Source organism: Copadichromis virginalis, linkage group LG3, assembly GCF_057382275.1.
Source record: "Copadichromis virginalis isolate Kocher_CV1m ecotype Utaka linkage group LG3, C_Virginalis_male_GT1.1, whole genome shotgun sequence".
NCBI lineage: Eukaryota > Metazoa > Chordata > Actinopteri > Cichliformes > Cichlidae > Copadichromis > Copadichromis virginalis.
Window position 1 is genome coordinate 23,290,840 of NC_140620.1, and position 27,744 is coordinate 23,318,583.

The following is a 27,744-nucleotide window of genomic DNA, read 5'->3' on the forward strand; positions in this document are numbered from 1 at the left end:
CCATGTTGTTTTGCTGAAGAATGAAGGCAGTGAGTGGGGGCGTCCTCAAACAGTTTTAATATCAAAAAATTTCATGCAATGCAACAAAGTAGTTTTACAAAAGTAGTTTTCACTTAGACTGATTTTCTCTTGTGGTAATTTAAGCCTCTGTGATTACGTTCATATCAGTGGGTGGAACAAATAACCACTTCAGACTTTTGTTCAGACTGCCTGTACGGGAGAGCTGCCCTTTGTTTTGATTCCGTTTTCCTCTGTTTATGTGTTGGTAGGTAGGTTATGCTTTTATGTTGTGTATTTTGTTTTCTTTGGGGTTAGGCAAGTTATTTTCATATCAAGGATGTTTTGTTTGTTATGTTGGCCTTGGCTCTAACCCTCAGTCTGAACTTGAACTTTTATGCTAGCAGGAAATAAACCTTTTAAAACTACCATCTTAGCTCCTCCTTCACTATTTACCTTTATGTTAGTCCCTTCTAACCCCTACAGTAGCGTGGGGACTTAACACTAATACAAAAATATCTTAACTGATGGTTGTATCATTACAGAAATACAAGAAAAAAATGTAAATATTCATCTTGTTCATAGTTTACAGTCTGTAGACTATACAGATTGTAAACTATGTACGAAATTACACCAATATTAAATGAGCTATCCAAACAAAGAAATACATAATGAAAAATAACCTGTTTTCTTAGTGGCACAAGAGAAATGTCAAGAATGCATATAGAAGCAACTAATTGTCAATTTATAGTTACAGTTATAGTATAATAACTGTATGAAAAATCCTCAACACAAATTTGTTGCTTCAGTTCTTCCTCTCTTTAGAGCTCTGTCAATTTAAATCTACAGGGTGGGCCATTTATATGGATACACCGTAACAACATGGGAATGGTTGGTGATATTAAAGTCCTGTTTGTGGCACATTAGTATATGTGAGGGGGCAAACTCTTCAAGATGGGTGGTGACCATGGTGATGCAGAAAGCTTAATAGTCTCAGAGTCTCTTCCTTTGTAGGTTTTTCCTGTTATAGCCACACAACTGTAATGAAAGCCTGTGAACTTGTACTTTTAAAGGTATCTACAAAAGAAGAACAACAATGACACACAACTAGTTGTGGGGATGTGAGTATATGAAAAAAGGGCACAAATTCAAACCAATACTTAAGAGCTGGCTGTAGTTTAGACTTTTTACTTGCATGAAATGTTTTTTACATGTTTGTGTTTTGCAACTTTGACCAGGTATACTACAGGTAGTACATATTTTTGACAGAACACTGATAGGTTTGTAGCATAAACCTATTCGCTGGAACATTAAGGACAATTCAACTACACAGCAAAAGCATTAAACACCAAGTAGGCAAAGTTCTTCGTGTTACTCATGCATGAGGGAGAGAACCACGACAAGCGCCGTTCCTTCGCTTGACCCCAGTCGCTCTCGTCCGCTCCCCCGTAACACTGCTCTTTTATTGAGGTTACATGAATATACATAGGTTCATTAACATATGTCGTATACATACAAACAAAGAGTACCTTGCCTGTGTGTGTGTGTGTGTGTGTGTGTGTGTGTGTGTGTGTGTGTGTGTGTGTGTGTGTGTGTGTGTGTGTGTGTGGTCAGAGTGTGACCCCATAAATGACTTCCCTAACCCTGCTGGTTTGGAAGTCCAGCAGTTCATCTAAACAAAAGGCACTTAGCCTAAAACAGATAGAGACACATTTATCCTACCATAAAACAATAAGAGAAGGTACGACCTCTCCCATGCTCCCAGAATGTGGGTGTGAATGCCAGAACACTGGAATTCAAACCAAGCCTTTGCAGACTATTAAGGATCACACATCCTATCACTACACAATCAATTATACACCTCTAAGCATATATTGTTAAATATTTCTAAGCATAAATGACAATCAACAATACAAATCTAACAAATGCAAATGCAAAAAAATATATATATTCACAAGTACTTTTAAAGAGGATGAGTTTAACTGAGAATATTGAATAGTAACAAATATGAATAAGGAATGAGTATGATTAAAGAATAAAATGCACAAGGTGGCATAATGAAATGTTTCAGTGCAGTTAAATCAAAGGTAACAGGTGTCAAAGTCTATATACTGTATAGAGAAAAAGCAACAGTGTGAATCCTTTACAGTTGTTTAACGGAGTTATCGTGGTATTTTACAGACATTACCCAGATTGACCCGTCAACCTTCCAACTGGTGTACCAGCCACAGCACCTTGTATTCTCAGGCAGTCCCACATCCAAGTACTAACCAGACCCGACCCTGCTTACCTCCGGATTTCAGACAAGATGGGACATGCTCACGATAGTGTGGCCATACGCCCATATTAATCACTTTCTGTTTTCTATTTGTGCTGTCATTCATATTCACTTATTTCCTGTGCAATGACAGTTACATTTACATGAAGTCGAACATGAGTTAGCTGTTGTAGCTCCAATTTTCCCATAGTGAAGTAGACCCAGCAGCAGCAGCAGCAGAGCCACCAGCATGATGGTGAACACAGTCCGTAAGATGAGGTAAACATTACAGCTGTGCTCTGAAGAGTCAATGAATGTGATGAAAGAATCTGTTTAATCACACAAAGCAGGAGACTGAAGTAAGTCGTAGTCATTGGACTAGAATTTATGCTGATTTTGTCTGAAAGAATAGAAACCACAGGTTCCACCAAACCACCAAAGGTTCCTAAGACTGACACATAACTCAGTTAAGAGTCACTACATGATTCCGTTGTAATAAAGAGGGGGAGGGGACAGAAAGAAATGATAAACAGCTCTTCAGTGTCTGTGTCAGTGTCTAACCTGTGACATTCAGCCAGCTTTCTGGTGATTCAGCTCCTGAAATGCTGCACTTGTAAAGTCCTTCATCAGATTTTGAAACTTTGTGGATGGTCACAATTCCTTTGGAGCTGCTGCTGATGTTGAGTCCATCTTTGTAGAAATCGGCTGTGAACGTGGAGGAATTCATCTTGCTTCTGCAGCTCAGAGTCACATCTTCTCCCTCCATCACAGGAACAACAGGACTCTCCAGGATCACAGAACCAGCTGAATACCCATGTGCATAATTCTTTTAATGAAAAGTTGTTTTTGAATATAACAATATATTGTTTACTTAAACCAAACATACCAGTGACAGTGATGTTGATAATGTTGCTCCTCTTCCCTTCTCTAGTTTCACACCAGTGCTTTCCACTGTCGTCTACATAAATAGCGTTTACAGTGCAGGAGGATCCTGTTGCTGTCTTCTTATTGCTGTTGCTACATGATTGTATTTTATCTTTCAACTTATGTAAGACATTATGATGAGAGACTCCCTCACAGTAAAAAGTTACTGGCTCATATTCAAAGAACTGTGATCTGTTTGGAACAACACGAAGAAAAACTGCATCTGAGACAACAAAAAAAAAAAAAACCTATTTACTTTTGTTTTTGAAAAACCAAAATATGCGACTATGCTAACTGAAATAAAAAAAAAAGGAAATCACAAATTGATAAAAACAAATTGACAAATGTTCATGTCAGTTTAACTAGCCGTTACTTACCAACTCTCTGATCATGTGCAAAAAACATCATCATCCAACTCATCGCTGAAAAGACAAAAAAAAAAAAGGATTGCACACACACACAAATTAATCGTGTTAAAAATTTTAATCGTTTTTTTAATCAACCGTGATGGCGGATTAATTTGCATTAACACGTTAATTTTGACAGCACTATATATATATATATATATATATATATATATTAGAGATGGACCGATCCGATATTACGTATCGGTATCGGTCCGATACTGACCTAAATTACTGGATCGGATATCGGAGAAAAATAAAAAATGTAATCCGATCCATTAAATATCACGAAAGCACCTCGCAAAACTTGTAACATGCCGTAACTCACCTCAGAACGTTAGCATGTCGGAACAGTATGCATCACGTGATAGAGCGGCTGTGGCATGCGGGACCTGTCGGTGGTCTGGATAGCATTTGGAGCTTCGCTAGCATTTCATCTCCGATAAAGTTATCCCCGAGAGAAGTAAAGCAAGTGTATAAGTCCATCTCTGAATGTTTGTAAAGCATTCCTGCCTTAAGCTTAACAAGCAAACTGCCTCATCTTGCTGCTACTTCAATCATGAAACTGCTTAATGATCAGCTGATCGGCTTTTCTGTCGTGAGTCCGTCTCTCTTGTTTGTTTTTGGCCCACTTTGCACCAGAAAGAGGAAACCAGTGGCTGAACAACAGCAGAATGTTTAAGCTTGATAAGGTGTTGTTAGAATTTATTTAATATTACTTTCTACACCAGGATCTTTTTCTATGTAGCTGACGCTGGTAACTGTGCAGGGGCGGATCTAGCAAAGTTTAGCCAGGGGGGCCGATAGGGCATGAACAGGGAAAAGGGGGCACAAAGACATACTTTTCTTTCTTATTCTCATTTAAAATGTCTAGCTTTTAATAAATAATTATCTCACACCCAAAGTTTTAATTTGATGTAAAAGGAATAGAAGTCAATTACTGTATATAGTAACTATTAAGTCTAATATATATATACCCTAGTAAGCTATAGTACTTTTTCCTTTGGGAAGGTACCATCTGTGCAGTCTGCAATTTTGTTGAAGAAAGATGTTGAATCTATTTAATATTTCTTGAAAAATAATTGATTTCTGTGCATTTTTTTTTTCACACTGCATCAAATTAAGGTTGATTACGTCGATTAAGCATCATGAGGTGGAGCGTGAGGGGTGGTTCCCTATTTTTTATTTATTTATTTTTGTTGTTACTGGGAGTTGGAACCCTATTAGTTAGGTTGCTTAATATTTACGCTAAGTACTCTTTAAATTACCAGAATAGGGAGGATGGTGTAGGTTTAAGTTTATTAGATTGATCAGTATTGCTGAACTATGAAATATTTTTTTTTGCATACAGGTATAACAGAATAGCTTTAGTGTAGTTGTTGTTTTAAACTTGAGTATGAACTTATACAAAATGCAGCAAGATATTTAAAAAAAACAGTTTTGTTGATTAAAAAACACTATATCGGATTCATATCGGTATCGGCAGATATCCAAATTTATGATATCGGTATCGGACATGAAAAAGTGGTATCGTGCCATCTCTAATATGTATATATTAGAGATGGCACGATATATATATATATATATATATATATATATATATATATATATATATATATATATATATATATATATATATATATATATATATATATAAGGTTTCTCAACATGAAATATTTCAAACAACACAGTGATTTGACAAAATTACTAACTTAAACAGAATCCTTAAAGTTTAGCTTAATAAATAGTTAATGTGATAATGGAGAAAGTACTCACTGAGTCGGATGCAAAAAGCTCTGACCCCCATGACGTCTTGCCGGTTGTGAACAACTCTCTTCCTGTGTGGCTAATTTATGCTACTGAAACAATACTTGGCATTTAAAAATAGCTTTGAAAGAAGCAGAGATGCTGCTGTTGTTGTCAAGCCTCAGTGTTTCAGGTCACCATCAGGGAAATTAAGACCTGAATGACCTCTAATTTCCTGATTTCTTTAATTTTTGTAATGTCTTTAAAATTAGAAATATCCTGTCTCAGAGTGACGCTGAAAAACTAGTTCATACATATATTATTTCCAGGCTGAACTACTGTAATTCATTATTATCAGGATGTCCTAAAAATGCGCTGAAAAGCCTTCAGTTAATCCAAAATGCTGCAGCAAGAGTCCTGACAGGGACTAGAAAGAGAGAGCATATTTCTCCTGTTTTGGCTTCCCTTCATTGGCTTCCTGTTAAATCCAGAATTGAATTCAAAATCCTGCTCCTCACATACAAGGTCTTAAATAATCAGGCCCCATCTTATCTTAAAGACCTCATAGTACCGTATCACTCCAACAGAGTACCTCGCTTTCAGACTGCTGGCTATCTTCATTCCTAACATATTTTAAAGTAGAATGAGAGGGAGAGCCTTCAGTTTCCTGGCCCCTCTTCTGTGAAACCTACTCCCAGTTTGGATTTGGGAGACAGACACCCTTTCCTTTTTCATAAAGCATATAGTTAGAGCTGGATCAGGTGGCCTGATTACTTTACTTTTAACAGTAAAATATGGTGGTGGTCAATGATCTGTGAAATATTTAAAATTGTTTGATGATCTGAAACATCTTAATGTGACAAACATACTAAAAGAATAAAAAAAAACAGGGAGAGGCAAACACCTTTACCACTACTGTGTGTATGTATGATAGTATAACATTTACTACTATTTAAATCAAACTACATTTTTTTCCTTATGTGTTATTTGTTCATGATTTGACCTTTGCTTGAGTCTTTAACCTTTTACTAACAATGTTTTTGTTTTTTTGTTTTTTTATCTAACAACGTTTATCTTTAACTATGCTTTTTAAGTGCTCAATCATTTTTATTATATTTATTCAAAAATAAGAGCAATATTAATAGTGTGTTTAATTAAAGATTTGTGTTAAAATAAAAACGCATGTCAGAAGTTGTACTTCATGACATGTAACCATTCTAAGCTATGTGAGGAAATTCACAACCCTCACTGTCACTAGATACAGTATATCTGTATCTGTATATCTGTCTAAAAGAGGTGCTTCAGACTTACACCCTATGTGGTTTACATTTGGAGCGTAAGTTCACTAAGCTCAAATTATCACTAGCATCTGCACATTTATAAATATCACATACACACTGAAGAAACATTCAGATGGTGCACTTTTTTTCTCCTTGTGACTTAATACTGTATAAATAATATTGTGCTACTGTTGTTGAAAAATGCTCAGTAACATATTTTCCCTCTTCTTGTTTTTTCCTTACAGCAGCACATGTTGCTCTACCTGCGTTTACTCTGCTGGCCTCTATGGACATGGAAAAAACACTTTGCTTTCAAAACTTGGACTACTCTATTCAGACAATACATCTCTTGGGCAGAGAATCATCTCCTAGATATTATCATCGTAATTATTATTTCAGCTGCTGTAATAAAATAATTTCTTAAATATAGGGCAGACAAAGTATTCGTCATAAACATTACAACTGAACAATAAAAATGAACAGAAATATTACCACTACATCTCTGTTCTGACCTGTTTGAACCTCAGTTATGCCTTAACCATCTACTTCTGTTGACTGACAGAGCAATGCGCAAGAAAAATGTACAAGATTACAAACATTACATGTCAAAAGAAATTAATTAGCACATTTTTCCATGTCACAATATTTAAGGTGCAGTGACTCCCTTACTTTGAAAACAAGGAAAAAAAAAACAAAACTACACTACACTTTTAAGCCACTCGTCTAGCTTTGAAAATCTGTACATGTTCGTGTTTGTTTTGCGGCTTGGCTTGATGAGATGTCCATCTTTAATCAGCTGTGAAGGTAAAGGAAGCAATTTTGTTTCTGCTGCTCAGAGTCACAGTTTCTATAAATTTTAATCAAAATGAATCATTAAATATTCTTTCTGCAAAAGTATCAGAGCACTGACGTACTGTTGCTTCTGTTCCCTCCTGAAGTCTCATATCAGTACTCTTCACTGTCATTTGTATAAAGAGTTTTAATCTTGCGGGATGATCCTGTTGGTGTTCTCTTGTTTGTTGTGTTACATGAATTATTTTCCCTTTGGATTTATGCACAACTTTACAATTAACAACTCATTTAAAGTGAAATATTATTGCTTCATATTCAAAGAACTGCAGTCTGTTTGGAACAATACAAAGAGACACTGCATCTGAAACAAAGAAAAAAGAAAGCTTGAGTTTAGAGTGCTAATCTTAAGCAGTATTTAAAAGTTATTTCCTACAAACAGATGTAAAAACTTTATTTAAAAAGTGCACCAGCAGTCATTCATATCACATGTGCATGTAAAACATATTTTAAAACAGCTCAATATCTCACCTGTGACATTAAGCTCACTGTCTACTAAAACTGCAGTGCTGTATCGAAATAATGAACAAGTAAAATATTTTTTTTAAGTGTATCAAAAACTCATATGATGATTAATCATCACAGGACAAGGTTCACAAAAATCACAAAAAAACAACAACAACTCTTCTTCTGAATTGCTCTCTAATCCAAAATGATTAATGACGTTCATATAGACAAGTAAAGAGCTGGGACTCACCAACTTACTGTTTCTGTATACCCAGAAGATTTACTACAACTTTGTGAAGTTTACACATGTACAAGACATGGACGTGGTGACAGCACTTCTTTATTTTGACATTCGGTTTACTGTGGGTTTACAATGGGACACAGACACTCCTGCTCCGCTAGCACGTCCACTCTCCTTCCTCTCTGACTGTCACTGTGAACATATGAAGAGTCACAATCACAGGGGGAGGGGTGCAACCGGCCAGAGACCTCACAGACTTGTTGACTTTTACCGATATGAGTAAATATATCATCACATCTTATAACTGGACCTATGTCTTAAGGTTAAAACAAACAAAAATGTCATATTGTGGAGGTAAGCATCAACGACACAGAGCTCTCAGTTCTCACTCCTTTATTCGTCTCTCAACAACAACAACTGAGCATATCGCGCCACAAAACACAGGAACACACTTCCTATACACTGGGTGTGAGTGGAGCCCTCTAGTGGTCCACCACAATATTTTAAAAACATTTGTTACTTTTTTCCATCAAGTGGAAAGTACTCGCATAGATGCACAGAGCTCTGACGTCCATGTTGTCTTGCTGCAGACTGACGAAGGCAGCATTAACTGAACTGTAACAGCAGTGAGCAGAGGTATTGCTAATTGCTAATAAATACATCTTAACATCAAATATTTTTAGGACTTTTAGGACAATGCAATGCAATAATCAAGTTTTATAAAATAACTCTCCAAAAAAGCTGAGTTAACTCACTGTTTCAGTTCACTATCCTTGGCCAGAACAACAAACTGGTTCAGACTTATGTTCTGTTTGGTGCAACTTGTATGCAGACCATGTCATTAAGTTCAAATCATGTCCAACTGTTTTCTTGCACATGATAATGTTTTGCTTGTACTCAGATGACCTCTAGAGTCACCATGTCTCAATCCAGTGGAGCATCTTTGGGATGTGGCAACTGTGTGATGCTTTTCATGTCAATATGGAACAAAGTCGTTGTGCAATGTTTGTTTGAAGTGTTTATGTGTTCAGTATTTTAGCATCTTTTACAGTAATCATTGCATTTCTTCATTGCAGTCAAACTCTGCCATCTGCAGTGCATCATAAGACATTATAACATTTACTTTTTTCAGGCATTGAAAGGTTACATGTAGTTTGACACCGAGCCAGAGGTGGCAAAAGTACAGACATTCTGTAGTTAAGCAGACATACAGATACTTGTGTATCTGTAAAATTACACAGTTATTCAACCTTTTTACTCAACTAAAAGTGAAAGGGTCATGAATCTGAAACACACTCAAGCAAGATAGTAAAAACTACACAGCAAATCCAGCATGTCCAAATTAACACTGTCGGATTTGATTTCAACACTATTAAAGTGTCTATATGGGTCCACACCAGAGAGTGTTAATTTAACTCTTTTTGGAGAGTTGGTACGTTAACTCTGATTTAGTGTTAAACACCAAATCTGTCTGGAGTTGATAATTTAACACTGGGTGTTAAGAGTTTATATATTAACTCTCAAAGAGTATTTTAGTTTAACTACGTAAGAGTTATCTTCTAATTCATTCTAAAAAGCGGGAATTTTACTGTTCTGAACTTCTAGAAATTTCTTTTGGAAATAAACATTTACTAAAAAGATGCAATGGTTTTTGAAAAACATTTATTCTGAACTGTGCACCACAATTTCAAAACATTTTCTGAAAGATGTAACAGTATACATGTTCTCACTTTCATTAGAATTTTGTTTATCAAAAGGTCTGACATAGGTGAGCTGGTAAATGCAAATAACAGCATTCTCATCACTTATTTCTTCAATACAATATGCATGTCCTTCATTCATCCCTTTGTGGAACTTCAACGCACTTCTGCTCTCCCCCATATTCCATCTTCACAAGCATATCCTGTGTGGAGATTGAATAAAAATTAGTTGACACTAATTAACGGCCCAAATAATCCAGTAAACAATTGCAGCACAGTAAAAAAAAAAAAAAAGGAATCCTCTTTGAGCCATTACTTGTGTAAAGTATTTTCCCAAAAGACAAAGACACAGGCAACAGGTAATACTGAACTAAATGTAAAACCTCAACCTTTTTCATTTTTACCTAAACCGTGTGCACAAAACTCTGGAGGGATCTATGCTAACGCTGAACCCAGTCAGGACGTCTGCTACTGCTGTTTGCTCGTTTGTTTGTTTTTTATATGTGCGATCGTTTTCAGGCTTCAAGTAGCACCATTATACCAACATTTCACATTCTAGACATTGTTTTAGGTGTATTTGACCAAAAGTTTGACTGAAAATTCACATGCAAGCTTTTTTTTCAAGGCTGTGGTATTTGCCCACAAACAATACCTTTCAGCTAGCTAAAACAGAATATTATGCTATCACCGAGCAACATGGCTAATGCCTTTCACACAGCTTTGTCTCAACTCCAAAGAGCCACAGAAGTAAAAGCTCATAATAATAATTGAAACAATCTTTGAAAAACTGACTTACCAAGCATGGCAAACAACTCGAATATGTAGAGCAAAATGTTCTGAAACAGCTTCACTTCAGCTTCGATTGGAGCCGTGCTGGGGGCGGAGTCTGTGAATTTACTCTGTTGGTGTCATAGCCCCTCTAGGAGTTCAGAGTTAAGAGGTCAAGAGTTAATGTTTCCATTGTAACACCTCCAGATTTGACAGAGAAACACTCATTTTTAACACTCGATTTTAACTACTATCATTTTACACCTCAGAGTTACATTAAAAGAATGTGACTCTGCTTAGAGTAAAATTAACTCTACTTTTGCAAGGAGACTATTAACACCAAAACATTTAACACTTTTGAATTTGCTGTGTACCTTCAAAACTTTCTACCAGACATTTACTTGCAAAGCTAAGTGAACCTCGTGTTATATTAATGTAATAAAATTATATTAGTACAATGGAGTACAAACTACAAACTTTACTTCAGTCTAATTTTTTTGAATCAGTTACGTTCAACATAATCACCTCAGAGACCACCTCCAACTTATTGAAGGCTTACTGTGCTATTCACGGACATTTACACTGTATTTATAAACTGTATTTATTATACTATACTATGTATGTATGTACAGATGTGTATGTATAACTTGTATATATCTTTTTGTTAAACACCTGTGTTACTATGTAGATACTGACATTATTGTGTATTACACACATTCCCTGAGTAGGTATACCCTTAAACATATGTCTATGTTTAAAGGTACATACATATTTCTATCTTAGCTTCTTCTCCTATCCTTAAACAATCTGAATGTAAATCTACATGCTGTCAATGGAGAGATGCCAAACTCTGTTTGACAATAAAGATCTGTTCTATTTTATTCAAAGAAAAAACAATGACTTCTTTGTTAAAAAAATGCTCTATTTTCTGTTACTTTTATTTTTCTTTGTCTGTGAGTTTGGTCAAGGTATAAAAAGATCAGGGCGGCGGCCCATCTTTAGTGACTGCTCAGCTGTTTGAGCAGAGCTTTTCTCCATATTGCAATATGTTATTAAACCCACTTCAAAATGATGCTCACCAGGTGTTTATAGTTTATTTAAAGTATTCCATGACACTACTTCATTACACTAACAAAGCATTTGTACTTCAATACGTCCCACCTCTGCACTGACTACGTGTGCCTGATATTACCACTACTGGCCAGAGGGGCTGATGGCGCGATATGGCAGCCTCGCTTCTGCCAGTCTGCCCCAGGGCAGCTGTGGCTACAACTGTAGCCTCCACTAGTGTGTGAATGAATAGTGGAACTGTAAAGTCCTTTGGGTGCCTAGAAAAGTGCTATATAAATGCAATCTATTATTATTATTATTATTATTATTATTATTATTATTATCATTATTATTATTACAACCATTAAAAGACAAATTGATTGTGATTTTCACATATGATTAAAATGATAAAACGATAACCAGTAACATAGAAATAGAGGTTACTAACATTGGCTTCGAGATGGAGGGCAAGTCTTCTTTGAAAACGTCAGAGCACTTTTACAAATATGTGATGTCTTGATAAACTGAGCAGATATTTGAGGTTTACACACCTTCACGCCTGAAAATATCTTAAAAGTTTATATTGTGACCCAGAAAGAGTAATATTAAAACTAAGTAGCTGCCGCCATTGTTAGAAACAAATTGGCTGGGCTGCGCTATGAATTCTGGGATACATTGGGTCACGAAGGATACACCGACTCGGCCTTCAAATGCAACCTGAGAAGGATGCAGCCGGGATCTCGCAAAAGTTTTGCGAGATTTTGCAAAAGTTCTTTAGTAATAAGAGGCTCTGGGGGGCCTCTTATTACTCCTTGTAATTTTGCAAGGAGTGCTGTAATGTCTGCCCTTTGCAATAGGGGTTTGTGTATCACTTTATAATTACTCTACCTTTCTCACTGTGTCACGGAAGCATGAAACCTTCACACATTAACATCACATTTCAAACTCATTGTTCATTACATTACATTCAGTACATTTTTTAATTTTTAGCTCTTAAAACTTTTACTTTTTTTATTTACTCACATATTCTTCTGACCTCTAAAATTATTGCAGAATTGAAAACTGTGTGGCTCATTTATGCTGCTGAAACAACACTTAGTATTAAAAACTAGTTTTATCAAAGGGGACAAAGACAAACTTATGCTGCTCTAAATAAATCATGTAATCATTTAATATTCATCATTTTCACTATCACTGTGATTTATTAACATATGCATAAAAAAACATATCAGCACGAAGCCCAGAGCAAAGATTTGACTCGAGCAGCAGTCACTACTATTAACAGGTTCAGTAAAAAACAAAAACAAAACATCATCATAAGTTTCCCGTATAGCTGGAGAGAATTTTTTTTTATTTTTTCAGGTAAGATTAAAGCTTAAAAAACAAAAAAAAACAAAAAACAAAACAAAACACTATCCAGCAATCTGCATAGAGTGTGTGGATTTTTGTAATATATTTGTAATTAATTGTGAATTTAATTCATTTTTAGTTGTGGTATTTATATCTCTAAAAATAGACACATAATATCTGCAAACACTTTTTTACAATATTTACTTCCACATTTCTTATATCGCTGTGTAACTTTATTTAAAACAGGCATGAGGAGAGGGAATTTTGCTAAAGCAATTAATGTTAAAAAAAACCTTATTTAGCCTCTCAAAATATAAACTACTGTAACCTACTGAAGCCGAGCCCACAGGAGTTGAGAGCTGCGGTCCTCACTCAGCAACTGACTTCTACTTTTGTTTGCTCAGACGGTGTAAAAGCAGAATTTCAGATCAGGTAGCAGCATGAAACCAGACACCTCATTCTGGGTACTAGACAACACTTAAACTCAGTTAACGTCATGCTCAGTATCAAACTTGGCAGTTATATTTTATTTGCTCACCACAAACTCGGTGCGTCTGTTTTGGAAAAAAGTAATGTGACACTTTGACGTTAGCGGTTGACCACAGTGGGTGTCTTTGAAAGCTGCAGCAGCTCTTTTACTGTAATAGCATTCATACATGTGTAAAAATGGAAAGAAGATCGAACAAGGTGATTAAACTTATTTAGAAGTTGATTCAAACTGTATATATACACTTGTAACCACGCGGAATGGTAAGCAGCTATTTCTGAACAAACAAAACCGTTAACAGGTTACAGACAGCAATGTCTGGGTTTGATGTACAACATCAACAACAAGCAATGTACAACTTGATTAATAAAAACAAAACAATATGTAATAACATTTGGTCACTTCTTTGTTTTTACTCTCACTCAGATGTTTTCAGTCATCTCTCTCTGCAACCTGTAAGACTCACAAAAAGGTGCAGAAGAAAAAATTAAAAAACAGGATTGGAAAAAAAAATACTTTAATGGTGCATATTACGCACCAATGATGACTTTATAGAATAGTTTCCAACAAAAAGAACATTCTGTGTAAAACACTAGTTTTCCTGTGTTGCAAAATCAGATCTTTTACATACACAAATCTAGGAGTGAGTGAATGAGTGGTATGTATAAAAAGTATAAATCTTCCATATACTTATAGATCTCTATAATCCATCACAGATTGTGTGAATGCAGTCTTACTTATTGTACTGTAGAATAGAAGAGATCCTCTGCTATGGGTTGGCAGGGACCTGCTGAGGGCATCTCTGTGCTTGTTCCTGATTCTGCTTTGACAACTGATGGAATTAAATCAGTTGTCATCCAAAATACTTTACATAATAAAACATTTATTTGTTGAAGATCATTTAAAATCATTTTCTGGTGTTTCTGATGTCTCAGTGCCATCATTGAAATTCCTTTGAATCACAACTAGTCTTACCTTGTAGTTGATTGTCACCATGGCCTAAGCTGTAGTAAATAGGTCTTGAGGGTGATGCAGCTTCATCTTGTACTGGAGAGGGACAATGGGAGTGAGGGGAACAATAACCACGATGATCCCTGTCTGTTATTCAATGTATTCATTAAGCTTAATTTTTAGGAAAATCTGACATTCAGGGTTAGAAAAGAAAATCTGTGTCACTCCTGCATCATTATGTAAGGGGTGCTAATCGAACACTGAGCTAACAAAAACCTTAACTTTCCAAATGAGTTTCTGCTGTCTGCCTGATTTGACTACAAGAATATCAGCTTCTCTTAAGAGCTTCTTAGTATTTTTTTACTATTGTACTAAACTAAGATACTATACTTTACAGTTCTGATCTATATGTTTTACATTTACTGTACAACATATACTCTAAAATTTTCAGACACTTTTATGAATGTGTTTTATTTATTTATTTTCAAATTTTTTGACTATGCAATGATATATTTCTTTCCTTTATGGGTGGTCAAATGGTAAAATTATTGATTGTATTCTGCATTTTTTCTCCTTCATTTAAATACTTTTTGAGACAATTAATGCTAATTCACTGAATATTATTGTTTAAAAGAGAAACGAATTGTGTTAAATGTTAATTTTGAAACTGAACGCATGTCTGAACTTGTACGTCATGTAACTATTTCGAGCTGTCTGAGATACATTACGTGTTTAAAAGAGCTGCTGTAAAATTGTGGTTTGCATTTGAGCTGGACGTTTTGAAAAAATTATCACTCGCATCCATACATTTATGAATATTACATACATGTCTAACCAACCTACAGACCATATGAGTAGACAAAGGCAAAACTTCTTTTCACAGTCTTAATTTTGTGATATTGTTGCTCCATAAACTACCTCCTGTCTTCCTGTTTTTTCTAACAAAAGCATATGTTGCTCCTCCTGCATCCACTGTGCCTGCCTCTAAAAAAAACAAATAAAAGAAGAGAAACATGTCAAACAGGTACAGATAGTTTCTCAGTTTAAGCCAGTTAGCTTATAGAGTTCACTTTTGCTTAAAATCTTTGGATGATAAATTTTAAAATGCATCTGCCTGACAGACAATAATTTTGCAGATTTTATGCTACTACTACTAATAATAATTTCCATTACCTCTCTTCCAGTAACTTTTTCCAAAGTGATGCAGTCCCACTGCCACCAACAGAGCACTGACTAAAATGGTGGCAATGATCCAAGGTGTGGCAGCAGAGGAGGAATGAGTCTTGTCTGGTTTGAAAGCACAGAAATGCTTAAATGAGACAAGCAAGTAAATCATCAAAGGTTAATTTTAGTTTCTTTGTTATGACATATAAAAATCTTACTAATCAACTTAAAAGCTTCTAAAATGTGATGGAAATGTTGGCACACCAGTTTTAGTTGGTTAAATCTGCAACTTAGGTTTGAACACTGGAAACTTGTCGGCAGTTTAAAGACGCTAATACAAACAGATTTAACATATTTAACTTTGCATGAAGAACATCTAATATCATTCATATCACCTTATTTTAAAACCTTATTTTCAAACATCTCAGTGTCTCACCTGTGACTTTCAGCCAGCTCACTGGTGATTGTCCAGCTCCTGAGATGCTACACTTGTAAAGTCCTTCATCTGACTTTGAAACTCTGTGGATGGCAATGTTTCCTGTGGAGCTTCTATGGATGTGACGTCCATCTTTGTAGAAATCAGCTGTAAAGTTGTTGGAGGAAGCTGTTTGGTTTCTGCAGCTCAGAGTCACAGTTTCTTCCATCAACACAGGAACAGCAGGACTCTCCAGGATCACAGGACCAGCTAAATGACATACATTTGATAGTTATATATTATATTCAATCAATATTTTTCAGGAAATAATGTTACCTTGATGAAAATATACCAGTGACAGAGAGGATGATAATGTTGCTTCTTGTCCCTCCTCCAGTCTCATACCAGTACTCTCCACTGTCGTCTGTATAAACATTTTTAATAGTGCAGGATGATCCTGTTGGTGTTCTCTCATTCGTTTTGTTACACGATTTTATTGTCCCTTTGAATTCCTGCACAACTTCACAATAATCGACTCCTTCGCAGTGAAATGTTACAAATGGTTCATATTCAAAGAACTGCAATCTGTTTGGAACAACAAGAAGAGAAACTGCATCTGAAACACAGAAAAACAAAAGACTCACTTTAGACTATTAAACCAACATACTACACACATTGAATAAAAAATAAACAAATCATCACAAAAAATCTAACTATTTCCTATAAATTAGTTTATTTTCCAAAAAGGGGAATTAAAGTTGATATATATGATAAAACTCACCAACTTTCTCATCCTGTACGTCCAGCAGTATCATGATGCTTATCACTAAAGAAGATAAAGGAGCTACTCAGTTACTAAAATATGTATAATTACTAAAAGTAATACTAAAATAACCACATCTAATATGGAGTCCACAAAAATACAATAGCCTACTTTAATAACCTAAATTTATTAATAATGTAGAAATAGAGAAAGTACTCACACAGTCTGATGCAGAGAGCTCTGATCTCCATGTCGTCTTGATGTAGACGGAAAACTTAACAGTCGTGAGCACAGGTGACTCTTTGCTACTAAAAGTAATTCAATAATCTAGTTTTAGTAAAGCAGTTTCCAAAGAAGCTGAGTGTCTTTTGTGTCAAGTCAAGCCTCACTGTTTCAGTTCACTGTCAGTGGGTGGAACAACAAACCAGTTCAGACTAATGCTGTGTTTGATGCAGCTTGTAGGCTGGTTCATGTTTCCTGTGCTCAGTTTGGTGAACTGTGCAGAAACACATCACAAAAATAGTGAACATTTTAAGCCTCTTTGAGGGTTAGCCCAGGCACTCAGAAAATCACCAAAATCATTGAAGCCACTCAGTCACAGGGCATTTAATATTGCTATAGATAAATAAATGCTATTCTGGATCTGTACATGTTCAATACACATCTGTTTAGGTTCAAGGTTCTTTATTTGTCACATGCATAGTTATACAAGTATAACACACAGTGAAATGTAGCCTGACACGCTCCTCGACATGTGCAAAAATGGGGAAGGGGGGGGGGGGGTAGAGGAAGAACATTATACATATATAGTATATACATTGGGTGAATGTGCAGTAGTAGCAGCAAGCAGGTGAATTCTGTACATTAATATGAATAGACCTCTGACTATTTTACAGGATAGACAATATAAACATATTTAAAATTAAAGGAATTGAAATGTACATTGTGGCTTGGTTTAGAGTGTCTGGAAGAGAGTCCTGTCTCAGTCAATTATAGATGATGTGAGAGGGCGGGTGTGTGTGTTTAGGGCCTGGATGGCTTGGGGATAGAAGCTCCTCTTGAGTCTCTCTGTCCTTGCCCGGATGATGCGGAACCTTCTACCAGATTGCAGAAGTTGGAACAGTTTGTTGCCAGGATGGGACGGGTCCTTCAGTATCTGCGCTGCTCTAGTCCGGCATCTCCTGGTGTAGGTGTCCTGAAGTGGGGGGAGAGCAATCCTGCAGCAGCGTTCTGCTGTACGGATCACTCTCTGGAGAGCTTTTTGGTCCTTCACACAGCTGTTCCCGAACCACGATGTCATGTTCTGTGTGAGGATGCTCTCCACAGCGCCTGTATAGAAAATCCTGAGGATCTTTGGAGAGACCCTGAACTTCCTCAGTTGTCGTAGGTGATACAGGCGCTGCCTAGCTGTTTAAGATTTGTTGTTCCTATGGCAATGACCATTGAAAACATCACTTTAATGTAGTATAACTTTTGAACAGACATATTAGCTACAGATCCACAATCCCCAAATTTGTGGGTTGGAGACAGGGGCGGAGCGTGGAGGTGGCTTACGGGGCTTAAGCCCGTGTTGTTTTGTCAGAAGCCCGGGGTATTTTGGAGTGTAATTTTTTCATAGTTAGATGCCTGGCTGACAACTGTATAAAACAAAAAGTACACACAATATTCGAAGCACATAGTGCACACTGTGGGAATTTACGACTGTGCGTGAATCCCCCCTGATATTGGTATGATCCAAGCTCAGGCACTAAGCGACTGAGCGAGGGGGCGGGGGGAGCTGCTGCCCGTGAGTGCACTGTTGGAGAAACGGAGCCAGCCATACTAAGGAGAGCTGAAGTTTGACCAGGTACCAAAGCAAGTCATTCGTACCGTACAAATAATGTAAATATGACGGTGCATCACGAAAGATTGATATGAAACTGATCACTTGACCAATATTATTTTACTTGCTCTTCAAGTGAATCAACAAATGGCGAAATGAAAAGCCGAACAAATGCTATTTTTTAGAGAGTCTTAGCTTACGTGTGTTTATTTCATATTTTCAGTTCTTACCCTCCCCGACTAATTCGGTTTCAGTTATGTACTGAAATATAAGAATGGACATTAGAGGGTTCTTTCAAAGAAAAAACTCAGGTAAATGTTATTTTATATATTATGCTTTGTATGTTGTTCAGTATATTTCTATGCAAAACAAGAGGGATTTCAGTACACAGCAGGATATTCACATTTGTAACCAGATATTTACATACACTTTAGGGAGAAAACATAAAACATTTTTACTGTACAACATCAATTTAGAGTAAACTTTTGTTTTAGATAAATATTGAAATATATTTTGAATTTGTTAAATGTCAGAATAAAGAGAGACAGAGCTGTCTATTTTTTATCACTTTCATTAAATTTAGGAGTACATGTACACTAAGTTTATTGTTAATTAATAAGAAACTCCAGACGATTCCATTCTGAGCTGAAGAAGCTTCTGATAGGTTAGTAGAGTCCATGTGAGTAAATTGGTGGCACAGCTGTGGATGCATATAAGGCAAAACACAGAGCCTGTTTCTTTGACATGGGAACATCAAGAGATGTCAACCAAAACACCCAGAAAAGAACTGTGGAGCTCCATAAGTGTGGCTCAGTTTGAATACAATTTGGTGCCATTTGCAATTAAGAAACACAGACAGTTTCTCTCTTTACTCTTAAAGTTAACAAATATGTTTTTATATTTATCAATCTAAAAAAATAAACATTTAGTCTGATTTGATGTTACAATTAAAAAAGTGTTTGTGTTTTGATCTGAAGAGTTTGTAAATATCTGGTTTCAACTGTATATTTGATGATTGTCAGCACAAAGAGGGAGAGAGAGGAACAGAGATTGAGATGGAGAATGAGGACAGAACAGATGAACAAGAGCAGGTGAGACACACATGTTAGTCAAATGGTTGCTTACTAAAAGTATCACTGTATCATAGGTACTCATGTATCTCGTACCTAGTGTTTCTTTTTAGGTTTGCTATTTTTCAAATTCTATATTTATTAAGTTCTGCAGGCCTGTTTGCACAACAAAGCTAAATAATTATATAAACTTTTCTCAATCTAAATATTGTACTTTGGTAGAATTAAATAAATAAGTGTAGTGCAGGTCTATGATGATTTTTAGTGCTACTATCATCTAGTTCTGATTGTGGTTATGTCTTGGTTAAGTCCTCAGTAGTCCTGATTTTGAACTGTTGTAGTCCTGTTTTAATTCCAGATCAGTTCTGGGTCTGGTTGAATTGGGGTTTAGTCCCTGTGTCTTGATACAGCCCCGACTTCGTTCTGCCTTGCTGCTTAATTAAAAAACTAGTTTAAGGTGTCCTGCATGTGTGATATATATATTTCCCTATATGAAGTCATTCTTTTTTGAACAAAACTCAAAACAGAGCCAATTAATCTTTCAGTCATTTCTACACCCCCCCCCCCCCCCCCCCTCAAAAAAAAAAAAAATCCCACATGCATACTACCCTTTAGGGCTAAGCCCCGGGTGTTTCAAATGTCTGGCTCCTCCTCTGGTTGGAGACCTAAAAAACAAACTAGACTGGTCCCTGAATACAGATGAACTACTTTATAATATGTTTATGGAACGAAAACAACAACAAACACATCAGTACTGGAATCCTCCTCTCTTTCTCTGATTTAAAACAGAGAGACGCAGAAAATCATTCGGCCCTGCAGCCATCAGGCTTTTTAGTTCTCATACAAATAGCGGATGAGCTGTATCAGACTTTCCTTTGATAAATAAAGTTCTCTTTCTTCTCCTTAATGTTATTATTATTGTGATGTTTATTCGTCTTTGGGATATTACTCTCCTCTTCCACCACATCTGAAAGGTGTTCTATTGGACTGAGATCTGGCGACTATGAAGACCATTTATATACAGTTAATTCATCTTCATATTGAAGAAACCAGTGCGAGATGATTTGAGCTCTTGTAAGAAACCATCACAACATGGGTACACTGTGATCGTAAAGTGGTGGACACCAGCAACAACATTCAGGTAGGCCGTGATTTTTTAAATATTCTCAGTTGGTACTAATGGGGGCAAAGTGCGCATAGAAATGCTCCCCTGCACCATTACACTGGATGGTAAGATCTTTTCAGATCTACCAGGTTCTTCAAAAGTTCTTTCTCTGGCAACCTCAAATAAAAAGATGACAATTTCATAAATAATTATTAAGAACTTTCACAGTTAAAGCACTTGACCATAGATTTAAAAGTTCACTGTTACTCTTAGTTTTTTTAACTTTAACTTTACATTTCACGTTTATGTTTGAGTGAACAAATAACTGCAGTCGTGACACCCATAATTAAAAAATAAAGAGACTTTTATAACTGTTTGCAAGCATGTGAGACAGAGGAAGCAGCTCTCCAAATGCAAATACGTTCTTCAGAGCAGAAAGCATTGTGGGCTTTTGTCTTTCAATGGGCATTTTCATGCTTCAGGTTTATACCTTTGATCACATATGCTGATGTATGACAGTATAACCGAAGATAAATCACTGAAATACAACAATTGATCCCTCTGAAAACAGCAAGGTTTGCTGTTTGCTAAAATTTATTGTGAAACATTTACAAATTGTAGTTTGTGGATCAAAATCACTCACAACATCAACTTGATCTCAAGTTAACTGTACCATTAAAATTAATGCATAACAGCCAATTTAAAAGAATTAAAAAAAAACATCTGAAAGGCATGTTTTAAAGTTATCTACTGTCCAGCCCAACATGCCTTGCATTGCAAAAGCAATTATTTAAGTATATGATCAAATCTTTGTTTAATGTATTTATTATTTTTAGCATATAAAATACAATCAGATAAAAGTGAGACACGTATTAGTACATAAAACTTCTCACTTGTGTCCACAAAAACAAACACATATGAAAGTATCTTACTAGACAAGTAGCAATATTGCAGTAATTTTGCAGATGTTTGTCAGAATTATGGTAGTTGTCTTAAAAATGTTTCTACATATATGACTTTTATTTTGTTTTTTTATTGTTTAAACTTCTTAAAGCTGACACAGCACATCGTACACCTGCTGCTAAAAGCTTAAAAATACAGCATGCAAACCTCTTCATTGAGTATCCAGATGAATCATGATGTGATGTTAACTCTTTAGCTTTGATGTTTCATTTTCTCTTGTGTCACAGTGACATTTATAGTTGGGCAACCATTAGTTAGCTGTAGCTCCGAGTTTCCTAAAGTGAAGAAGTCCCACTAAAAGCAGCAGCAGAGCCACCATCATCAGAGTGAAGACATTTCGTGAGATGAGGTAAATATGACAGCTGGGCTCTGAGGAGTGGTCTGTTACAGTCGCTGCGTGATGGGATGCAGAGATGATAGAAATTACTTTGTGAGACACAGTGAACTTTCAATGTGTTAAATGCATTTTGTATAACAGTTTGGAAACAATATTCAATACACTGTTGCTGAATTGACTGACTGATTGAATATGACTGTCTCTGCTCTGGTTAAATATCCCAAAAGGTTGATTGTGTTCATCTGGACGTTTTAAATGGGAGAAATGTTTTGTCACTCATCCAAGTGACTTCTTTCTTCTTCTGGCTAATTATGTACTATCCTCATTTATAATATATCATATATGATATATATGACATATGATTATTTAAACAAAAGACTAATCTAGTTAAGGTGGCAGAGACAGCCAAAATCCCAGACTTATTGCTTTACAAGAGTGGTACATTAACCTGAAAATCACAGAATCTGAGACCATCTTTAAAATATAGTCCATGTAAATGTGTACTGTCGGCTTACATTTTTGCACTATAGCAATTGTTAATCAAATGTAATTATGCAGATTTTGTCACATGAATAAAAATGAATAGTTACAAAATACAATTTGACATCAGTGAACCAAGATTTTCACCCCTGTTTAAAGATAAATTGTTGGTAACATGGTTTTTACCATGAGTTTGTCTGACAGCATCTATAGATCTTGAATTTTTACTGTATTGATGGAATTTTTGTGTCATATGGACATTAAACATTGCTGTTTGTCACCTGTGACACTGAGCCAGCTCTCCGGTGACTGTCCACCTCCTGAGATGTTGCACTTGTAAAGTCCCTCATCTGACTTTGAAACTCTGTGGATTATCATGTCTCTTGTGGAGCTGCTGTGAACATGAGATCCATCTTTATAAAAATTAGAGGTGAAGTTGGAGGAAGCAGTTTTGTTTCTGCAGCGAAGAGTCACAGCTTCACCCTGCATCACAGGAACAGCAGGACTCTCCAGGACCACAGATCCAGCTGAATGACAAGAATCTGAGATTTAGTTGTTGTGAAATTTATTTAAACTAAGTTTGAAACAAAATGTTGTCCCGGTTCAAACTTACCAGTAACAGTGATGTTGATGCTGTCGCTTCTGTTTGCTCCTTTAGTCTCACACCAGCGCTCTCCACCGTCATCTGGATACACACTTTTTATTATGCACAATGATCCTGCTTTTCCCTGGTTGTTGTGACTGCATGAGTTTATTTTCCCTTTGGAATTATGCACAACTTCCCAATAAACAGCATCCTCACAGTAAAATATCACTGATTCATATTCAAAGAACTGCAATCTGTTTGGAGCGATACGAAGAGAAACTGCATCTGTGAAAAAGAAAAAAAAAGAAAGTTTCAGACTTGCAATAAAAGTACTGTTTGTTAAACAATGAAAAAAACATCACTTGAGCAAAATTACATGTTCACTAAAAATACTTTTTTCCTACTATTCTTACATTCATACGTTGTCTGCTCCGACAAACACAAAACCATGAACAGTGTTCAGATCAATGAGGAAACTTATGACACTCACCAACTTTTTGATCATGTGCACACAGCAGGATCATGAGAGTCATCACTGAAGAGACCAAAGAGCCACAGGTTACAAATATTCTGTTGAGTCCTACAGCTGCTGATAAATGTATTTTAACATCTTATAAGTTGTACAACAAATTTGTAAAGACAAATGAATTATTAAATATTTGGCATTTAATAATTACTGTTATTTAATGGTGGCTCTAATGATTAATAAATAAGCTGAAGCTTATTTTTCATGTGGAAATAGACACTTACACAGTCTGATGCACGGAGCTGTGACATCCATGATGCTCTGCTGCTGACTGTGTGGACAACTGACAGTGAGCATGGGGGGTTCTACTGTGTGGTTTCTTTCTGCAGCTAAAGCGATGCTAAACAAAAATAGTTTTCAAAGAAGCTGCATTGCATTCAAGTTACCCACAGATCAGGAGAAAAATACAGACTGCTTTCAGTGCAACTTGCACGTTGCACTGAAAGCAGTCTGTATTTTTATACATACTTTGATGTACTAGCATGTTAACATACATTTAATAACATTAAACTCTTTATCAAAACTGAAAAAAGAAAAAAAATGTAATATTGACTTACTTCATTATTTACTGCAGATCATTTAAAAATCTTATCTTATAAGATTATATTTATCTTTTAATATTAATATTATCTTTTAAAATTAAAAGGCACAGAAGGCATAAAATCTGGCATATTGTATGTTTTATGATAAGAGAACTCTTAGGGACTTCAAATCAGTAAAAGATCAATACCAGTTAAGCAATGCGGATTTTTTCATGTTTCTTCAAATCAGGCATTATCTACATAACTTTATACCTAAGAGAACAGATCTTTTCTCTCTTCCCATTTTGAATATATTTGTCAAGGCTTACCATGTAGATCCTGGCCTCAAGGTGATTTCTAGATTGTATAAGGGTTTACAAGAGGTTAAGAAGTTGAACACTATCTACATTAAACAAAAATGGGAAAGGGAAACAAATATAGCAATTTCAAATGATATCTGGTATCAGCAGTGTGTGCCTTTCAGTGGAAAATTTCTAATATATGGAGATGTTTTGGTTGGAAGAGTCTCTGTAGGTTTGTTATTACACCTGCACAAAGTAAACACTACTCTAATCACTCTAGCTGCTGCAGAAACTGTGGGGCCCAAGGAATAAAACACTTCCACTTGTTTTGGTCTTGCCCATTGATCAACACCTGTTGGGAGTTATATTTGACAGTAATATTACCTTTGAAAAAACATATTAGCTCAGTTGTACAGCGGTCCTTTTTCAGACTGAAGCTTTTATCTAAGGTGAAATCATTTTTATCTTTGAACATGCTTTGACCATATTTTTTGCACTATAAGGCACACTTAAAATACTTTAATTTTTATCAAAAATGGACAGTCCACCTTAAGTATGAATTCTGGTTGTGGTTACTAACTGATTTTATGTGGTACCTAGTGCTCAAAAATCTGTCAAAGTACGACTTTGGTAGTCGTAATATACTGCAACAATATGGAAATAGAGCAGCTGCGAGAGAATTCAACATTAATGAATCAATGGTACTGAAGAAGAGGACGCAAGAAGAATGAGTTGAGTAAAGTAAAGTAAAGTTCGGCTTATTTGACTATTTTGTTTTGCTTAATGTGCCTTATGGTCCGAAAAATATGGTATTATATCCCAGTTCGACAATTGTAACCCCTTGTCATGGTACTGAGTCTTTGACTCAGTGGTTTTTGGTTTCGGTTATTATTATCTTATGTTTCAGGTTAATTCTTGTTTACATGTTCTTTGCGGTAGGGTTTTGGTTATATTTTTGAGCTCCTTCTGTTCTGTGTCTCTGTGCCTGGCCTGGTCCCATGTCTCTGTGTTTCCCCCCCGAGTCTGTGTCTGTAAGTTCAGTCTGTGCATTTCTTGTTTTACTTTGAAGGTCCATGTCTCGGGTTAATGTATTCTGTTCTGTTTCCCTCGGTCTCTGTGTCTTTACTGTCTTTTGTATTTAAGGCCCTGTGTTCTCCGTGCTTAGTGTCATGTCATGTCGTCACTGTCTCATCCCTGGAGCTGTGTGATTTTCCCCGTGTTTCCTCGTGTCTCAGTTTATCATTCCCTAGTTTAGTGTGATATTCTGTTTCGCCGTTGGGCCTGCAATAAAGCAGTGATTTTTGAGTTTAGTTAACTTTCCGTGAGTCTGCACTTGGTTCTTTTCTTGCCTCCACATATGTTGGAGTTAGTCAGACCTGCCTTGCAAGACTGCAGTTGGTCCAGAATGCTCGTCTTCTGACACAAACTAAAAGTTGTGAACAAATTTGTTCACATGTAGGGGACATGGCAAACAGGTGGAAGAAGATGATCTGGTCAGACGAGACCAAAGTTTAACTTTTGGGAGGTAAATATTATATTGGAAAATCTGTTAGTGTATATAAGACTTTTTTCTGTTTTTATAAAAAGCTCATATGTCAGCAGAGCCATAGAACTGAAGAAAGTTTTGAGAATCACATAAATATTGGAAATTGGAAAAGTTGCTGCTTAATTTTTCATAATAGCAATTTGCATATACTCCAGAATGTTATGAAGAGTGATCAGATGAATTGCACAGTCCTTCTTTGCCATGAAAATTAACTTAATCCCAAAAAAAACCTTTGCACTGCATTTCATTGCTGTCATTAAAGGACCTGCTGAGACCATTTCAGTAATCTTCTTGTTAACTCAGGTGAGAATGTTGACGAGCACAAGGCTGGAGATCATTATGTCAGGTTGATTGGGTTAGAATGGCAGAGCTGACATGTTAAAAGGAGGGTGATGCTTGAAATCATTGTTCTTCCATTGTTAACCATGGTGACCTGCAAAGAAACGCGTGCAGCCATCACTGCGTTGCATAAAAATGGCTTCACAGGCAAGGATATTGTGGCTACTAAGATTGCACCTAAGTCAACAATTTATAGGATCATCGAGAACTTCCAGGAAAGAGATTCAATTCTTGTTAAGAAGGCTTCAGGGCATCCAATAAAGTCCAGCAAGACTTAACAACATTACTTCAGTTATAGTACACCAACATCTCTGATACATTAGCACTAAGGGAACACTGAATGACCTAGTGGGTTTTGTCCATAAAACTACTGATCTAAGATTACCACAAAAGTAAAAGATCTCTCAGCAAAATTATGCAACATTTTAGACACCATACAAACATTACTGATGAGTCACTCAGTAATGTTTGTAGGCTGAGTGCATTTTTAAAACAAGTTGTGCAAACTGCACTACAAGGTGGATATTTGCAAAATCATGACTACCTCATGATATTTTGTCTCAAAAATTAACCCTATGAATATGTCAGTGCCGTTAGGATGAAATTACTGTGTCACCAACATTTAACGTTAGACATATAATTTTAACAGCCTCTGTAAACTAATATCCTGGCTTGCTCAAAAATGCCGTTGTCTCTGAAAGTTTCAATCAAAATTAGAAATGCTACTCTGGGAGACTGAGATAACTAATAGTGCTGCCTCTTGTGCAGTTAGTTTCCAAAACACATTATTCATGGTTACATACAATTTTAGACTGATGTGGGCCAAAGCCTAGCATAGCCTGTAACGTTATTATGACGGACACATTTTATGAGTTAATTTGGCTTTAAGTGACTTACAGGTTTCTTTGAAAAATACTTTCTTGTATCCAGGTTCTTCCTTTTTGCTGCCATCCTCCTCGCTGCGCAGGTTTGCCGCTGCTAAAACTAAACAGAGCTCCCTGAAAGGCACAGCCAATCACATTGGCCATATATGTCACATGATGTAGGACTCCAGTACAGAAGTAATTTAACTGTTTCTGCACCGCTGGGTGAATGAGACGCTGACCAGTGTTGGTCAAGTAACTTGAAAAAAGTAATCAGTAACTAATTACTGATTACTTCCCCAAAAAAGTAATCCGTTACTTTACTGATTACTTATTTTCAAAAGTAATTAATTACTTAGTTACTTTTTAAAAACACGATTTACAGCCTGAATAGGTGATAAAGCGATAGATCTTTCAGCCCAATTCTACTTTTTCTCCATAATCCATCATACAAAATGTGATCAAATGGAAAAGTCTCTTTAAAACTTGTT

At 36.1% G+C, this 27,744-nt stretch overlaps 2 protein-coding genes and 1 long non-coding RNA gene across 3 annotated transcripts; all 3 read right to left on the reverse strand.

Annotated features, from left to right (window-relative positions):
• Nucleotides 1-2,383: 2,383 nt before the first annotated feature.
• On the reverse strand, nucleotides 2,384-3,589 carry LOC146713501 (cell adhesion molecule CEACAM20-like). The gene is made up of 4 exons (XM_085438357.1): nucleotides 3,556-3,589; nucleotides 3,141-3,401; nucleotides 2,816-3,058; nucleotides 2,384-2,583 (listed from the first exon to the last, which is right to left on the reverse strand). Exons 1-4 carry the CDS (start codon nucleotides 3,587-3,589, stop codon nucleotides 2,384-2,386), a joined length of 738 nt encoding a protein of 245 aa, XP_085294483.1.
• Nucleotides 3,590-9,790: 6,201 nt separating this feature from the next.
• LOC146713502 (uncharacterized) lies at nucleotides 9,791-10,886 on the reverse strand. The gene is made up of 2 exons (XR_014919278.1): nucleotides 10,642-10,886; nucleotides 9,791-10,048 (listed from the first exon to the last, which is right to left on the reverse strand). It is a non-coding gene; the product is annotated as an uncharacterized LOC146713502 (long non-coding RNA).
• A 2,715-nt stretch (nucleotides 10,887-13,601) lies between these two features.
• LOC146713503 (low affinity immunoglobulin gamma Fc region receptor III-like) lies at nucleotides 13,602-23,937 on the reverse strand. The gene is made up of 9 exons (XM_085438370.1): nucleotides 23,907-23,937; nucleotides 23,647-23,691; nucleotides 23,184-23,441; nucleotides 22,852-23,097; nucleotides 16,052-16,300; nucleotides 15,625-15,738; nucleotides 15,370-15,435; nucleotides 14,476-14,547; nucleotides 13,602-13,651 (listed from the first exon to the last, which is right to left on the reverse strand). Exons 1-9 carry the CDS (start codon nucleotides 23,935-23,937, stop codon nucleotides 13,602-13,604), a joined length of 1,131 nt encoding a protein of 376 aa, XP_085294496.1.
• Nucleotides 23,938-27,744: the final 3,807 nt, after the last annotated feature.